Raw genomic sequence first — 18,547 nt, forward strand, 5'->3', positions numbered from 1 at the left:
TCCAGGTTGTATTAAATTGTGCTTAAATCTAGTTAGCACCATAACCACGCTGCTCTAATTTGTTAAAAACTGTTGCATTCAAGTTAATTCTGCAAACCTACCACCACAAATAAAATGTAATTCTGTGGGAAACACTGGACTGCTATTTACTGAACTCTCGATCCAGCCATGGCCTATGATAGGGAGCGTGGTGTGGGGTGAATAAAACCTGCAAGACCAGCCAAAAAAAAAAAAAAAAAAAAAAAAAAAAAAAAAAAAACAGAAGAGGGGAAGCATGCGGTATATAAAGAACACACAGATGCGAGCAGATGACTTTGTGGGTTTTTATTGGCGCTGAAAAAGGGCTCACTTCTTGGTCTCCTCTTCCTTGGACAGGGTCTTGATGATCTCTTCCTTTTTGGCCTGGAGGCGCTCCTCTCTGCGCTTACGGGCCTCCCTGGTCTTGGACCGGCGAGCCTCGGCCTGGTCACTGTGTGTGTGTGTGTGTGTGTGTGGTAGGGTGGAGGGGAGAGAGAGAAAGTCAGAGGGTCAAGACAGGGTGCTTTATACTTTCCACATATCAATTCACAGAGCCGATGCGCTCAAATTAATCGGTACTTCGAGAGGTCGGTCTCTGGCCTACTCATGATTTGGGGAATCATTGATCAAAATGCATGTTCCCTTTTCATACCAAAATTGATGTCCGTTTCAAACATTGTTCCATTTTGGCTGTAACTAAGATTTTAGAAAGCATTCCAAACACAAAAGCACAATAGAGAAGGAGCTCTGTACACATCCATACTTAATATGGAGTCTAACGGGCAGGCTACACCAAGCGCATAACTAAAGCGCTCCGTTTGTAGAGTATACATGACATGGACAACATTAGATGGGTCAGAAGTGCCAATGACCTAACAATATGAAGTCAAAGTTTAGAAATGCTGCGTGTCTGCATAGAAACAGAGATTTGTAATATTCCAACACTTCAGTGCCTTCACTTCACATCTCATCACCTGTATCTGCTGCTAACGCCTAGTACTATGTGTACCTGTAGCTGCTGCTAACGCCTAGTACTATGTGTACCTGTAGCCAGTGTTGGGGAGTAACGGAATACATGTACCGGCGTTACGTATTCAGAATACAAATTATGAGTAACTGTATTCCGATACAGTTACAAGTTAAATAGTTGGTATTTAGAATAGTTACATTGTTGAAATCAATGGATTACATGACTATACTTCTGTTTCATAAGTTTATTCACTCTCTAAATAAATGAAGGCAACTCCCTTTCCCAGAAGCTCCTGAAAGCAATCTATGATGAAATTGTTTCCATGTTTAAATCCAAGCCCTGCCGTCTTGCACTAGCCTCAAAACGCAGCCAGTGCGCATTATGGACGCGTTTGTCAGCAAATTAGGAGTAAAGTAAGTGGAGGTAACTCCTGTTCCTCACTGATCGTGGTTCCTGATGTCTGTTTAAAGGATATTTTCCCAAGTATTAATAGCTCAGGCTACTTCGGCCAATCGGTTACACAGTTTGCTAAGCAAGCAAAGCCTAGTTCACGTGTTGATTTAGACCTACAATAAAACCAATCTCTAAAATAGGCACTGCATTCTAAGTTTTTTTATTCTAACTTAAAATAGCTTTATGATTATTTTTTTCTAATTAGATCTACATTTACGTTTTAAAATGAATTATATGGTGCAGCCTCTGAATAATTATTCTTGCGAGTAGGCTAGCATATTTTAACGTGCGGTTTTTGATTGTCATTACGCGATCACGTTCATTTTGAGAGCACTGATATACAGTAGCCCATAGTGTATAGTGTTGCACGCACGTGTGTGTGTGTGTGTGGGGGGGGTACTTACGCCAGGAGCTTCTTGCGAGCCTTGTCGGCCTTCAGCTTGTGGATGTGCTCCATGAGAATGCGCTTGTTCTTGAACACGTTACCCTTGGCCCTCAGGTAGAGGCTATGGTACCTGCAAGAGGAGGAGGAGAGTTACGAGAGTCATCACACACACAGGTGATACATACAAGTGACTGCTTAAAACATCCTAGGACAAACCTGAGTAGATACATAGATAGATAATCTCTAAAATCAAGGGAATGTCTACTTTACTTCAGTTATCAGTAAGCATCACCAAGTGCACCTCATCTTGTGCACATAATAATCCCAATAAAACATCTAGAAATTATTTGACCCAGTTTTCCAGAGGATGGCAGAATGGTAATCCTAGAATAAGATCTCCAATGAAAAGTTTAAATTTTGGATGAGGCTTGGATGAAGTCCAGGAAACCAGCCCCTAATGTTTCTTTTAAAATCTACATGTGACATCACTCTGAATTTAAGTGAGGAAGAACATTAGAAACAGAAGGGGCAAAACTGAGGTGTAAAAGTCCAACTTCAGAAAGTCCTACCATGTCTTAGAGTTGAGCTAATTAGAATCAGCTGATTAAGTGAATGGTAGCAAGAATTGTGGCAGGACTTTCTTTCCGAAGCTGGACTTTTACACCTGTGTACTGCAAAGCGAGCACCAGGGACTCACATGTGCCTGTCGATCTTCTTGGACTCCCTGTAGCGACGCAGCAGACGGCGCAGGATCCTCATGCGACGCATCCAGCACAGCTTCTCTGGCATACGGGCGTTGGCAGTACCCTTCCTCTTACCTGGCCAGAGGGCACAGGGACATTAGTTACTTAGAACTTCTAAACCAGTCAACACTTTCGCTATATCTTTAGCCAAATAGGCTGGCATCTAGAAACCATTCCAGAAGTCATAACTTGCTGTAACTTCATAGCAAAACATCTTAATCTCAATCACTTGAACTTCTCCCTCTACATGATGGAAGTGATTCCAAGTCAGAGTGATTCCTCAAACAATGACAATGTAGCTCCAAAACTCAGGCTTCAGTCAATAAACATGAAATGTCACACCTTAGAATAGACCAATCAAGTCTACTCAAATCTACAGACAATAAAAAAGAACTCGGGATAAAGTGTGTTGCAAGTATAACCGCCATGTCCATAACTGAATTTCCCATTTCTAGGACATTTGCCCCACGTCGGTCAGTCACACTCACCGATGCCCATGTGGCGACCCTTGCGACGTGCCAGCGTGTTCTTGCGGCAGCGGGCACGAGAGTGCACAGTCACGGGCTTGCGGATGATAAGACCATCCTTCACCAGTTTACGGATCTGCTGGCCTGGGTGGGCAAGGGAAAAAGCAGGATAGGTCAGTGTGGGCAATTAGATCATTGTGCATTCATTTCTGATCACTACGACATCGATTGTTTCATTTCAGTTTAACATTGATAAAAGTTTCAACATTGATTTGGGTTAAATAAGTTGACAAGAATTACGAAATGCTTATTTTAACGGATAATCAATCAAAAGTATCCTAGAGAAGTCAAGGAGGGGTAATCTTACGAGAGTTGGCGTTAGCGATCTCGTTGGTCTCGTTTGGGTCCAACCAGACCTTCTTCTTGCCACAGCGTAGAACGCTGGACGCCAGTCGCTTCTGGAGCCTGAGCATGCTGCCGGAGAAAGAAATTGCTATTATAAACTACAAACTACATCACAAACACACACGATACATGGAGACAATTCCCAAGTCCCTCCGATTCAGAATGGTAAAACATTTGATTAGCAGACCATCCACGGCCAGGATTCATGTGGGCTTAACATAATTTTGCATTTCATGTTTTGTTAACGATGACATTTTAGTCAATCGCATTTACTTACATGGTCAGTCTAACAAGGTTAATTTTCGGTGATAATCAATGTATCAGAAATACCCTAGTGTGGTCATTCTTGTATTAGCCTGATACATGTTTAGCTGTCTAAGCGGTCCACCAGTACAAGCAAGCAGCTAACACAAACGTGTAGCTAGCAGAGTTAAACACAACTGTAGCCTGCTAGTAGTTAGCAAGTCAACTATATGCTACAATAGATACTTTCGCTCACTCGAAATGCGTCAAAGAGGTCTGTAACAGCCAGAATATACGATCTGTATATACCATCACCATACAATGCTTTCTAGAATCGCTTTTGACAGCGTACTGTGCAATCAGGCCCACAAAACGTGGACCACGATGCAACTTCGGTTGGCATCACGTACCTCAAACTGACTACGGCCTGTAAATGTGAAACTATTTTCCCTTTTAAACAACTTTACAGAAGTACATCTGAGTGACAATACCCATATATTGAATCCGAACATGTTTAAGTCGACCACTGAGACGATGTAATTGTGTTTTAATGCTGATTTAGGGGTATTTTTGTCAATTTTGTCGAGAGCGGGGCCCACACTCTTACCTCATGGCTGCGGATCTTTGAGAGAAAGGAAGGAGGTTCGTGCATGCAGGACCCTACCATTATAAGGGTTGGGATAACCCTGAAGTTCACAAAGATGTCCACCTACGTGAACAGAAAATGGCAGCATGTAAAATATAGGTAAGTTAAATATTCAAAGTAAAAAAAAATGTTTGTATGATAATATTTGCGACTCTATGCTTATTCTTTATTCACGTAAACGACCATCACAGTAATTATAAAAAGGCACCATGACACCCCTATTTTCTAGAATTGGTTTGTTCCACAAAAACGTCACAAATGCATTATGGGTAAAATACATTGTGCGAAAACCAGAAAACTATTTTGGCTACTAGATATCCTAATTTCGCCCTGTTAATCGCTTTAATTATGATAGAATTTAGTGTTGCTGCCTTCAAGAATAAACAATAGATCACAGACTTTCCTTCAACATGTCCAAAAACATTTCCTTTGTTTCACTGCTGTTATAATCCACCTGACTAGAACTGACTCTCGATTGTTTAAAAAACAGCACCCACTTATTCTTATTGTACTAGACCTTTTTTTGTAATTGTCCTAGAATTGTTGAGAAAATTGCTTTAAAAAGCTTAAACTGTTAACCATGTTGTTAGTCGCTTTGGTTAAAAATGCGTCAGTCAAATGTATTGTAATAATGTTCTTTTGTGTGGTGATCTGTGTTAATGGATATGGTTCTTGGCAGACGAATTCTGTCCAGTAACGAATTTAATATAGGATACACTATCAACATCTAAAGGTATATACATCTAAAGGCATATCTGTTCAACATGCACATAGTTTATTAAGGGTTTCTTATGCGTTATGGTTTGTATATTATAGTAGGCCTATTTGTTTATTTTCATTAGGCTATTGATTGAATTTACATTGTTGTTTATTATTACATAAATAAAGACATTCCACTCAAAGTTGTATACTAAGTTCTTCTGGATAGTTCATCTGTACTCCCTTAAAAAAAGTAGGCCTACCTATTTACAAATGTAACTTCCAGTTTGTTTTATTAAACACAATCAAACATAAATAAATAAGGTTGCTCCTTGTATTATACAGTTTGTGGGTTTTGTTAACAAAACAACAATGCATTTACAGAGACATCAACAAATGTTTCATATTTCAACGTGTTAAATCCATCACTCTTCCGGCAGTGGTGTTTTATTTGATTACAGTCCTGCTCTTTCTGTACATTTTGACGCAATGTAACATTGCCACTTAATGTCCTAATTGAAATTACTCTCAGAAAAGTTGACACACTGGAAATGTAAAAAAAATCAAGAACTGTTTCAAGTTAGGATAATTAAAAGATTAAATATTTACATTTAAAACAATTAATCAGAATGATTATTATTAATAACAAAAATAATTATAATAATTCATTATGTGTTATTCTGGAGTCATCAAATCTATTTTTGATCCAAAACAGCCATGGGCAGCCACTACAATTGAAAATCTGGGCTTAAACTTACTTGTTGTAACATATGGAGATGCTTTATGAATTTGCACTACATTGTTGTAGACCCACATATACACAGAACTGAAACATGATATTAAAAAAAGGAAATGCTTTCTTGTACAGTACATTGATTGAATTCTGTCTTGTACATTGATCAAAGTTGTGACTAAAGATGTACATGGGCCTCAAAACATTTTCAGGTAATAATTTCGCCACAACATTCTTCAGTTTAGGTTCCAGCTGATCTAATGTTGTCCTCCGCACTGAGCTTTAGCATAGACTTTCTAATGAGGAGACACAGCACTCAAAAAATCCTCCATAGGAATGCATGGGGTTAGTTTGTAACGCCAATATGGCAGTTGTCTATACATATCCCACCCCTTCCGTGGCAAAACGTCAACATGTGAATACATTGAGCCAATCATGTGGTGTGTTGTGAAGACATTGTGCCAATCATGTGTTATGATCTCGCCGCTGGAGCAAGGTTGGTGTCGTGAAGCCTTGCACACGTGCATTTCTGCTGAAATAGATGCCCGATAAGTGCCCAAAAAGCGTTGCAATATGGGCGCCGAGTGTTGAGGGACTTGCCTAAAAGGACTTTGGCTTCAGGGCCAGCTGGAGCAGGACAGCAGCAGGTGATCAAGCTACGTGTTTAACCGCACCTGCCCTACGTGCGTCTGCTGGTGCTTCCTGAAGTTGCTGGAGTGACTGAAGCTCCGGCCACACTGGCTGCAAGTGTAGGGCCTCTCACCCGTGTGGTAGCGCAGGTGTACCGTCAGGTAGCCCGACTGGCTGAACCTCTTCCCGCACACGCCGCACGCGTACGGCTTCTCGCCCGTGTGCACGCGCTTGTGCTTCTTGAAGTCCCCCGCGTGGTTGAAGCTGCGCCCGCACACCTGGCAGCTGTATCGCTTCGGCGCCACCGTGTGGTTGGGGTGGTGGCGCGTGTAGGGGCGCGGGAGACGCCCCCCGATCCGTCGCCCGGCAACACCGCCTGGGTCCACATCTGGACTCATAGCATCGAAGCCGTTACCCAGAATAAGATCCTGCTGCAGAGCGTTAGTGCCGGGGGGCATGTAAGACACTCTATATGAGGTGGAGGCTCCTGCCACAACCTGCCGTTTATGGGAATGCTCCGGCATATCCCTAAAGCCGTCAAAGTCTGCAGTTACATAGTCATCCCCCTGGGGGCCGCTGCCACTGCCACCACCGCCGCAGTCGTCGTCGTCTGAGTCCACCTCGGTTTTGATCTGAGTAACGGTGAGGTAGGGGTAGCCTGACGTTCCTGAGCAGGAAGTGTGTGGTGGAGTGTGAGCAGGTGAGGTCTCCACAGTAAAGTTGACTGAGGAGTCTGTATCTAGCACGTTGTTAAGATGTTTGGCTTGTGACTGCGCTGTGCCAATCAGCCCTGAGTTCAGGATATTGGAGCTTCCATCTGGACAAAACTGTTCATCTACAAACAACATATTCTCTGTGGTAATCATTGCCTCAGGGTGTTGTTCAGAGTCTGTCTCTACCTTGCATCTCAGAGTCTGTCTCTGGGATTTGCTTGTGCTGGGAAATTCCATGGCAGCCACAAATTGAACCGACTCCTCCTCCCTTTCCTCTATGAAGTCCTCATTCTGGACTGCAGGCATGTCGGTATGTTCTCTTGGTGAGTCACACTTTATGATGATTTGCTCTATGTCAGCTGGAGTTGGTTCGAAGTCCTGCAGTGTTTCAGAAATTTGTTCTTGCTTGAGAGGCAAAGCCTCCTGGAAAGCTCGGGTCCTCTTTGTGGACTCTCCACTGGCAGATGGTACAGTCCCTGACATTGAAGAAGAGATGTTAAATGACATGCAACTCAAGCTAAGGACAACACATTAGATACCAGTAGAACATAGACCTGTGTCCTCTGTATGAGTGTGAGTATAAAAGGTGTGTGGCAAAACACTCAAACGTACCCATGCTCTCTCTCCTCGGTTTGCCCTGTAATTCTTGTAGCTTTCTCCTGAGTCTCTCGTTCTCCCGCTGAGTGCGAGCGGTTTTCTCCTGGTACTCCGACACCGTTTCCCGCACCACCTCAAGGACTTCATGCACCGCCACCGTCAACAGTTTTGCCACTCGGGCGTTCAGGCGCTCTACTTTAGACATTGTGTTGGCTACTAGCTGCTCCGAAACCTGCGACTAGGACCGAAAACAAGTGGTATTTCTAAACAAATATTGTGCTCATTTGGTCAAACGTCTGTTGCTGGACGGAAGCTCGCGTTTACATCTCTTTACATGTTACGTTAACGAGTACATTTCTCTCCATTATGGTCTGGCTGGCTGAGATCAACATATATGGCTAACGAATTAGCTAACACAATTCAAAATTTTCAGCGTTCATGTGAATTTCTTACCCCTGATATAAGCTAGAATTAAACCATATGTCTTAGGCATGCATCATAGAAGGTTAGTCATGGTTAATCCAGTAAAGAGCTTGTAGTGGTTCAAAACTTTTCTGGCATAGGCTATGCTATTCATCATAAATTTAATCACAAAGCTCTAAGCTCTAACGTTAAGCAAAGATTAAGGTTCCCTCTTTGGTAGACAAACAGATGCGTCAGTTTTGCACAGCGCCCTCTATCGACGGGAGTACAGTTGTGGCTAAAAGATGAGTAGCCCAAGTATTGCCCTGTAGACTGATTATTTTATTTTTTTGTGCAATGTAAAGACACGTTACGTAGCCAATATACGATTTACATAAAGAGAAATATATTAATATCTCAATATATGTAGAGTCACATTCAAAGTCAACAACACGTCACAATATGTAAACTGCGTAACTTGCAGGTTGGACTTGGTCAAGCCAAGTCGTCTTTTTTCCCCTATGTAGACTCAGAAATCATACCAACAGCACAATATTTCTCAGGTAATTAAATATATCTACAGATAAAATCGACCAGTGAGCAGCAAAGTCGCTAGATGGAATTCTAGAACCACCTGCACTTTGTTTAATTTTCCCCCCAGTCATACAATCTGCACTCAACACAACAATTTAAAATAAGGGCAAAAAAAATCCACTGGAAAACTCCAACAATAGACATAAAGCACTCTGTCTCAATAACACTTGTTCAAAAAGCAATAAAGCACAGATCTTTTTTCTTTCCATTTTAAATAACTATGTACATAGATTCCAACCTTTACTCTGGCAGTATTCAGGTACACATATTCAAGCAAAATAGGCAGTGACAACACACACACTCACAAAATAGTCTCTAACACATAAAGCAGCTATTGCTCTCTCTCTTACTCGCACACCAGTCTCTCCCATACACACTTCTCTCACTCTCTCTCTCTCTTTCTTTCTTTCTTTCTTTCTCTCTCTCTCTCTCTCTCTCTACACGGCGTCGTCGAACATCGTCAGTAGGTTCTTGGGCTCGAAGCTGCGCTTGTTGAAAGACTCCTCCCGTACGCCCCACTCGGTCTCGCCGCAGCGTAAAACGGAGCGCGAGCGTGAGAGCGAGCGTGTGGAACACGGCGTGTGCGGCGGGCTGTTCTGGTCCAGGGTCCGAGAGGACAGCAGCCGCTGGCTCCGGTTCAGGCTGCTGTGGTGGAGGCGTATGGGGCTGAAGCCCGGCGTGCCGGTGGCCGAGGTGGTGGTGTCGGCGGCGCCGTCCGGTCTCAAAACCGGCGCCGCTCCAGAGCGAGAACTGGGCGGAGTGTAAGCCAGGGTGTCCAGCGTGGTCAGCCAATCGCGGCTCCGCGTCTGCGTAGAGGGCAGAGGGCTGGCGTCGGCTCTGGTGGAGGGGGCTGACAGCGGCGTGGACGTGCTGCCGAACGAGATCCGAGATGGAAGCCTGCGTGGGGAGGAGAAGCCACAGATAGCGTGTCACTATGGTAACCCATCAGAACTCTCTGGGCACCATCGGTGTATGAGTGTGCGTGTGAATGGGCGCTTTGGGGGGGAAAAGGGGAGGACACGCAACAGGTACCTCAAGCAATCAGTTGTTGCTGCTCTAGACATAGAGAAACTGGATGAAGCAAAGATAGAACGCAAGAGACAGACAGACAGACAGACAGACAGACTGATCTGTCTGACAAACAGACAAATAGATAGCTAGACAGCCACAGAGAGATATAAGAGTTACACAGAGAGACAGATCTGATGGATAGACAGTCACTTAGACATATAGGTCAGACAGAAGGATAGATGAACATATAGACAGGCATTGAGAGATCTGAGAGTGACACACAGACAAATGGATAGACAGCTGCTGAAAAACAAGTAATTAGAGTAAAGAGAAGTTTGATTTTATCTGGACAATTAAATTGAGATTCAAGTGATTTCATTTAAGCAGGAAAGCTAAAGGTAAGGTACTGATAGCACAGGATTAAGAACGACTTTAAATGCTTTTTGCTAGCAGTTCAGTGTAGCTGCATTCATTTAGGCAGAAACGTTACGGTTACAACACAAGACAGGCTAGCTGCTGCACAGGTCTGGCAACAATTTTATCATCAAAATTCTATAGCTGATGTTTTTAGTAAAGGTCCCACCTTTGAAGGTTTTAGAATATCTTATTAGCATAGATTTTAAGAAACATATTTAAGTTTCTATAACACACACTGCTCTGGCCATTAAATAGCCTTAGTTGCGGAAATGGCCTCAAATTAAACAAACAAACAAACAAACAAACAAACAAACAAACAAACAAACTGCACAGGTCTGGTACCTGTCTGAAGGGGAGTCGTCGAAGCGCGGCGGCACGGGCAGAACCGCGGACTCCTCCCCCAGGAACACGGACTCTGCGCCGGAGTGGTGGAGCACGCTGGGGGGCGTGGGGGGGCTGGGCGGCAGGGTGCTCACGTCGCCCTCCTTCTCCCAGCTGTCCCGCGGGGGGGTGCAGGGGGCTGGGGGGGTGCAGCGGGGCAGGAAGGGCAGATTGAGAGAGGACAGGAGGCCCCAGCCTACAGACACCACCGACTGCAAACAACGCACACACACAACAACAACAAAGCCAGTTCAAGGGGGTATTCCAAGTACGTGGTTTAGTGATAAACCTGGGTAACTTAACTCAGAGTAAGTGGTAAACCTCCTACAACAAGAGCCCTATGGTATTGTTTTGTTAGGAGAATAAAGCCATACAGCTCTTCTATCAGGAGGTTTACCACCTACTCTGTGTTAACTAACCCAGGTTTGTCACTTAACCTCGTACTTGGAATACCCCCCAAGTCTCATTCAGTTATTTATATAGCACGTTGAATAAGGACAAACGTTGTACAAACACGCTTTACAGAGAATAAAAAATAATAATAAAAATTAAATAACAAGAAAATGTTTAAAGAGCATACTGTACTACAAACAGTTACATGTATACTATAATATACTCTAGAACACACTACCTGTGAGACATGGCATTCATAGCTGTGCATGACAACAATAACAACAACAAAAACAAGTTACATTTATATAGTGCTTTTCTCAATACTCAAAGCGCTTCACAGTGAAAGGGGAATCTCACTAACCACCACCAATGTGTAACACCCACCTGGGTGATGCACGGCAGCCATTATGCGCCAGAACGCTCACCACACACCAGAGGGGTATTTCACAAAGGCAGAATTAAGAAATCCAACAAATCCAAGATAAGTGATAAAGCGAGGTTTGACATAGCGTTGCCTGGTCATCCTAGCTCAACACGTTTCAATAACGCCAATCCAGGATGAGTAGTAGCGACTAGGGCAAGCCAGGTGTAAGTAATTCAGGATACATGTGCGTTCTCCTTTTTCACTCAAACTCATGGTTGGAATAAAAAAGACCCGGAAAATAGCGTCATTCACAAAGTGAACAACCGCTTTTGATATAGACTAACAATGAAGTAAAGTTTTACTTTTTTGAAAGGGGAATCTTTGCTATTTCTGTAAAACAGCAGGAGTAGGTGTGGTAGTGCAAATTTATGCATGCACCCACGTGTGGGTGCTTCCTTGTCTCGGCAAGCAACGTCATTAAGAAAACGCTTGCCACTGCAAAGATGCACATAGTATGACTATATATACACCATCATATTGTCTTTATAACCGAATTAGTTGACAACACCTTCGAAAAATTGCCTCGCTCCACTTCCAATCAACTACTACAGTGGGCTATTCATCAAACGTCTATCAACAAAAGAAGCAAATAACGAGTATGTTAATAATTATAAGGCTACCATTATTAAAATTATAAGGTATTAGGCAGACAATCTGCTGTGTTTTGCAAGTAAATACATGTAGCAAATAGTATATAAATGGAATAAAGCTCTTAAACAAATCACATGGAGGTCTGATTTGAATGACAGCTAGCTTAACCAATAAGACAACATAATTACCATCAGAATTAACTTAGCTTGGCTGTTAGCCTGGTCAGGTGCAGAAAATAAATCCCCATGGCAACTTATGTGCCATCTCTTTTGTGAAACCAAGTCAAGGCTGAATTCCATAACCAAAAAAATCCCAGGTTATTCCCTTATCTAGGTTTTGTGAAATACCCCTCTGGTTGAGGCGGAAAGAGAGAGAATGATTGAATGAGACTATTAAAATGGGGGATGATTGAATGAGCACGTTGAGGTGAGGGAGTGAATGAGCCAATTACACTCGGGGACGACCAGATTGATTGATTGATTGATTGAATGAATGAATGAATGAATGAATGAAAGAAAGAAATGACAGACAGACAGACAGACAGACCCTTTGAGTAGGAGAGTAATGTCTGCAGGCATTTGTAGCTGTGCTGGTTGACAGACACACAGACACAGAAACACACACACACAGTACCTGTGAGTAGGAGAGGAGTGTGTGCAGGCTCTCGTGCAGCAGCAGGCAGATGTGGCGTCTCCAGCTGTGCTTGCGGACAGACGGCAGCGCCAGCAGCTGCTCCGCTGAGGGCCTCCTGCAGGGCTCCGGGGCCAGCATCAGACGCAGCACGCGCTGCAGCTCAGGGGACAGGCCTGCAGCACACACACACACACACACACGTATGCACGCAAGCACACAAGCACACACACACACACACACACACACACACACACGTATGCACGCAAACACACACACACACACACACGTATGCACGCAAGCACACACACGCAAGCACACACACGCACACACACACACGCATGCACACACACACACATATGCACGCAAGCACACACACACATGCATGCATGCAAACACACACACGCAAGCACACACACACACACGGACACGTATGCACGCAAGCACACACACACACACGCACACGTATGCACGCAAGCACACACACACACACACACGCACACGTATGCACGCAAGCACACACACACATGCACACACGACACACACACACACACACGACACACACGGTTATTTCACAACATGGGTAACACTAAAAATAATCTGTAAGGGTACCAACAAATTTAGCCACGACTGTACATAAACAGGGATCACATCACACACACACACACACACTTATGCAAAATAGACACACACACACTGGTCCTACCGTTGGTAAATTCGGAGGGCAGAATGCCTTGGCGAAGCTGCTGCCAACCCTCTCCTCCCTTGGGAACCTCCATATTGCAGGCCAACTCGAGTATGGACACCCCAAGACTGTGGAAGCAGAACACACACACACACACACACACACACACACACACACACACACACACACACACACACACACACACATTAATATGTCAGTGAGAAGGTCAAGCACCACGTCATCCACAGCCTCAGTTAAGCTCAATTTTGTATTTTAGTTATAGCTCTTTAATGAAGAGAGACAGAGCTACATCAGTACAGAACAATATACACACACACATACAGGTTGCACACACACACATATCCCAATCAGTTCTGATCTCGGAATCTGAAGTACCTCGTCAGACACGATGAGCAAGTAAACCTGTTTGGCTGAGTGTCAGCCTGGGGGGGAACCTCACTTAAACGATTAGATGGCTGACACCAACCCAACCCATAGTTGTCATGGTGTTAGGATAGGTTAGGGTCACATGGGCTGTTTCTCAAAGTCGGGGATCCTCAAGGATTCTTGCTTGGTAGAACTGAGCCCTGCCGAGGCAAGGCTTCTTCTTGGCATCCAGAAATCACGTAACAGAGCAGACTTGCGAGTGTGCAGAAAGCGGCAGGTGTGCGGTATTAAAAACCATGCCTCCTGCCCGCTTCTTTTTGAAAAACAATGAATGCACCATTCATTCATGGTCTTCCACGTCTGTACATCACATAGGGCTAGTGTGTAGGTTAGTGATTTGGGGTTTTGAGAAAACGTTACGTTGTGGTCTGGGCTTCAGCTCACTAGCGATAGAAACATACCCTAGATCAGTGTTTGTCAAAGTGTGGTCCGGGGACCACTGGTGGTCCGCAAGCTATCCCAAGTGGTCCGCGAGCAGACGTGGTAAAATATAATATTAGAGTTGTTTGCAATATTGAACCAACTTGTATGTAAATCCAAACAGTTCTGCAACACTGTCTATGTAAGATATGCCAGTTTAAATCATATGAATCCTCTGACACAATAAGCAAAGTGCAAAGACAATAAGCAAGGTGGTTCAGTGAGTAGGCCTATTGTGTAGGCTAATATACTGTTGAAGTAGGTCTAATCTTTTTTTTTTAGCTAGGTGGTCCGTGGTCCTTCGTTCCTTTGAGAAACACTGCCCTAGAATGACGCAGCTCCTGTGTGTGGCTAGTGTGGCTGCTGCGCCTAGGCTACTACCTAACTATAGACCCTTTCAACAATAAAAACAAAAACAATGCTTGAACGTTACTGCTGCTGCTGCTGATCAACAAAAACAACAATAACAACAGTAGTTTACAGGTGCTGCTGCTGATCAACAAAAACAACAATAACAACAGTAGTTTACAGGTGCTGCTGCTGATCAACAAAAACAACAATAACAACAGTAGTTTACAGGTGCTGCTGCCGCTGCTCTCACCTGAAGATGTCTGCGGCCGGGCCGTATTGGCCCCTGAGCAGCTCTGGGGCCATGTACCTGGGGTCCCCCTCCTGCATGTCCTCCTTCTCCGTCTCCGAGAGGTCTCCGTCTCGGACCCCCACTTTGCCTCGCCCTCCACCGCCACCGCCCGTGCCTCTCTCCAGCAGCAGGCCGAAGTCGCCCAGTTTGAGGCGTCCGGAGTGCGTGATGAACACGTTGGCGGGCTTCAGGTCCATGTGGGTGAAGCCGTCGGTGTGCAGGTGACGCAGAGCCGAGAGGAGGTCGCACAGGTAACCCCACACTGTCCCCTCGTCTGTTAGAGGGAAACAACATCACACGGGTCCTTAAACATTTAGAAAGGCTACAGAGGCGGACAGCAAAGCCTAGTTCATGCTCCCTTTTCATACATGTTTGTTCCATATGCTGATCCATTTTATCCGTATTCATAAGCTTGAAGTGGACGGACAAAAGAGCGGATTAAATAAACGTAGAGAACGGACAGACTCCATCCATATCCCCGTCCATTTTTAACGTTGAGCATGACTGAAGCTTAATACCACAGAACAGACCAGTATCACACATTGTTTTTTTTTTTATCTGAGCTATTGGTGACCACCTGCCATCACTTTGTCTGATACAAAGTATCTGTTCAAGGTAGGAAGTACCAACAATGTTTGTAATGGCCTGCACGATGCAAGAACGGCCTGCTTTGCTATGGCAAGCAAAGCACAGGGTGACAACTAACATTTTTCACTAAACCCAGCAGCCAGTACAGCAAGGTGTGAATTATGTCTTGTGTATGTTGTGCTTTTTTGTTTGATTGCCTTCTTTGGTTTGTAGTTTTTGTGTTATACATTATATACATATTATATATTATATGTTATATATTTTTTGTCACTGTCTTTGCTTCTTATTTGTCTGTATGTAACAATCTTCTAAAAGAAACATGCCTTTTTCAAAGAAATGTTTCCCAATAAATATATTTGAAACGAAATCAGATATGCAAACAGGTGAGGGGTGAGAAAAGTGAGTACATCCTGGGGAGTGGGCGGGGAGTAGGCGCGGGCTGGGTCTCACCAGGGCTGCTGGGTAGGTATACACACAGTGCTGAGTATATACACACCAAATACAGTTACTAATAATATTATTAATCATAAAATTAAACAAATCAGATACACAAACAGGTGAGGGGTGAGAAAAGTGAGTACCGTATTTTCCGGACTATAAGTCGCGTTTTTTTTCATAGTTTGGCTGGTCCTGTGACTCAGGTGCAACATATATATATATTTATATATATGTGTTTTTCCTCTTCATGACACATTTTTTGACTGGTGCGACTTATAGTCTGGAAAATACGGTACATCCTGGGGAGTGGCATGGACTGGGTCTCACCAGGGCTGCTGGGTAGGTCCTCCACGTGCAGCAGCAGGTTGGTGCAGCAGAGCTCCGTCTGGATGTAGAGGCGCCCGCCCTCCTCCCAGGCCGCCACGAAGCCCAGCACGTGGGGGTGCCGCCCCAGCCGCTCGTGGTTCCGCGCCTCACGCAAGCACCGCGCACGGTCGCTGCCATTACGGAACCGCTGCACGGAACGCTTCACTGCATACTGACACCCGTCAAGAAGACTCAGCACCTGTCGAGAAGGAAGGTCATAGCTGTCAAGATTGCAATAAAGACCCTGAAAGCAATTCTCTACTGAAAAAAAAAAATATATATATATATATTGGCTTTTTGAAGGAAAGACTTGTTGACATGTTAGTAAATGTGCATCATAGTGTCCACCGAGTTGCACTGACGCTACATTATCCAAACGTCTCTGCAGTAAAGTGAATGCCCACGCATGCCATATACCTGTGGTGCCACCGCCATGCTCCCAATAAGCTTCAGCTACAGGGCCTTCTTACCTTATACACTTCCCCGAAAGAGCCTCGACCCAACAGGCCCAGGTTGGTGAAACACTGACTGAAAAAGGACTGATGTCGCATGGGGTCATAGACTGAGGGTGGAGGGGGCTTGGCGATCAGTGAGCGCGACAGCGGGGTCCAGGCCGAAGGGAGCTCCTGTGGGAACAGGCGACTGACGGGGGGGCACCCTTTGGAGGGGGGCCGTGGTGGCAAAGAGCTGGAGAGACGGGAGGGGGAAGCAAGGGCGGAGGACGAGGGCACAGAGAACGGGAACCTTCTCCTCTTCAGAGAGAAGGACTGCTGGGCGTGGGAGAAGTGGACCGGGATGGGGAGAGGGGTGGTGGCCACGTTGGTTTCCATGGTGACAGACATAATAATGCAGGGATGGTGAGGTTTTCTGGTTTTTATTAAAATAACAAAAAATAAGATATAGGTCCAAAAGTGTCTTGTAAAAATATGCCAATGGAGAAAGATAAAGAAGGCATCTGTCAGAGATAAATACGTGTGGTAGGTCGATGTAAAATGCTTCCCCAGGTTGAGTCACACCTGGAAAGATGAAAACAAAAACATGACATTGCTATTTCTCAGTAGGTTGGATATTGCGATAGAGAAACACATTTAATTAAGGAAAGGATCAAGAATTCACCCTTCGCTAAGTCCCGCCCTTCTTAGTTACTGTTGCTATGCCTGACAAGCTTTAGCACCCTGCACGTCTATTACATAGGGGGAGAACCGGGACTTTTCAATGAAATGTAATTTACAAAGACATCGTACCACACTGAAAGCTAATATTTTGTCACTAGCAACCTACATCTGTCCTCTGTCAAATACAGTTGGAATTTCATCTCTGAACAAAACCGTTCATGAGTTATTTAAGCAGAAGTCGAATGTGCGTTTTGTTTCATTCGACTCTCCTGGCCAGAATGAACGGAACAGGCATGGGGGACGAAAGAAACATATCATTTAAGCTATGTACTTCCCACAACTTCAATATTTGACAACATATCATGAATGGTACTTCAAATAGGTGTTATTTTTAATAGATTGCTGATGGGCTATACATCTTGGTGAACGTCTGTTAACAACTTCTTGCCGTTATCGTGAAGCGTGTATCTCGCGGTTATGGAAATATCATGCAATATGCCATTTTTTATAGTTAGAACAATATGTGTTCCCAATTATATTATGTTTCTATAGTGTAACATGTTATTTTACTGTGTCTTTACGTGGGTTAGGGCACCACACATCCAAATAAGTGCCCTTCATGACCCACAGGCCTTCAGTCTCCACAGGTTAACATGGCAAAACTCGAAAAGCTTGTCAGACCTCCCGTGCCTAGTGACGGGTTGCTAAGCCACGATTGGCCTGTGGCGGTTTTTGGGTGTGGCTTAGCGAAGGGTGAATTAACATTAACCATTATTTAGTTTCTGGCCAACACAGGGGTATGTTAACGAGGTTATCGGCTTAAATTGTGTAACGTTAGCCGAGTAAAGTTACAGGAACTTTGGAAATGTTGTTAGCACACTTGCTAGCTGTAAACGAGATCATATTAGAAACGTTAACGTTACTTACTTGGCGATAGGTCCGTGATATGTAGTGAGTAAGCCTTTCTGCAGTGGAATTAGAGTGACTATCCTCTTAAAATCACGATATTCAAATCGAAGATTTGTTTGTAGTTAGCACTTTGTACGTTAACGTTAAAGGTAAAGTTACGAACCACCCTAAAGCTTAGCGATATGCTATAAGTTCCATTAGCTTTGAGAGCATACTACCATCACTTTGCACAACGCGTTCAGTTTGGCCATATAAAGTTCTGACAGCTGACACTGACAAGTCTGTTGCATATTTTCAGATGTCCTATTTAGATTTCGCGATCCTCTTCTGTGGGAAACCAGTGAACGACGCCGTCCTACCAGTTGATGTTATTATACTGCTCGCGCGTTTACAT

At 44.2% G+C, this 18,547-nt stretch overlaps 3 protein-coding genes across 3 annotated transcripts; all 3 read right to left on the reverse strand.

Moving 5' to 3' along the window:
- Positions 1-309: 309 nt before the first annotated feature.
- LOC143137540 (large ribosomal subunit protein eL19) lies at positions 310-4,321 on the reverse strand. The gene is made up of 6 exons (XM_076297777.1): positions 4,292-4,321; positions 3,404-3,510; positions 3,058-3,180; positions 2,524-2,644; positions 1,846-1,956; positions 310-469 (listed from the first exon to the last, which is right to left on the reverse strand). Exons 1-6 carry the CDS (start codon positions 4,294-4,296, stop codon positions 346-348), a joined length of 591 nt encoding a protein of 196 aa, XP_076153892.1. The 5' UTR covers positions 4,297-4,321; the 3' UTR covers positions 310-345.
- Positions 4,322-5,305: 984 nt separating this feature from the next.
- On the reverse strand, positions 5,306-8,329 carry LOC143137541 (uncharacterized). The gene is made up of 3 exons (XM_076297778.1): positions 8,156-8,329; positions 7,718-7,940; positions 5,306-7,581 (listed from the first exon to the last, which is right to left on the reverse strand). Exons 2-3 carry the CDS (start codon positions 7,905-7,907, stop codon positions 6,419-6,421), a joined length of 1,353 nt encoding a protein of 450 aa, XP_076153893.1. The 5' UTR covers positions 7,908-7,940; positions 8,156-8,329; the 3' UTR covers positions 5,306-6,418.
- A 117-nt stretch (positions 8,330-8,446) lies between these two features.
- pkmyt1 (protein kinase, membrane associated tyrosine/threonine 1) lies at positions 8,447-18,359 on the reverse strand. Its single transcript, XM_076297779.1, has 8 exons — positions 18,172-18,359; positions 16,600-17,145; positions 16,091-16,328; positions 14,699-15,011; positions 13,252-13,358; positions 12,549-12,721; positions 10,469-10,719; positions 8,447-9,595 (listed from the first exon to the last, which is right to left on the reverse strand). Exons 2-8 carry the CDS (start codon positions 16,969-16,971, stop codon positions 9,136-9,138), a joined length of 1,914 nt encoding a protein of 637 aa, XP_076153894.1. The 5' UTR covers positions 16,972-17,145; positions 18,172-18,359; the 3' UTR covers positions 8,447-9,135.
- Positions 18,360-18,547: the final 188 nt, after the last annotated feature.

Source organism: Alosa pseudoharengus, unplaced genomic scaffold, assembly GCF_046254945.1.
Source record: "Alosa pseudoharengus isolate Yale_2024_CS ecotype anadromous, Long Island Sound unplaced genomic scaffold, YU_APseudo_1.1 YU_APseudo_1.1_scf_21, whole genome shotgun sequence".
NCBI classification, from domain to species: Eukaryota; Metazoa; Chordata; class Actinopteri; order Clupeiformes; family Clupeidae; genus Alosa; species Alosa pseudoharengus.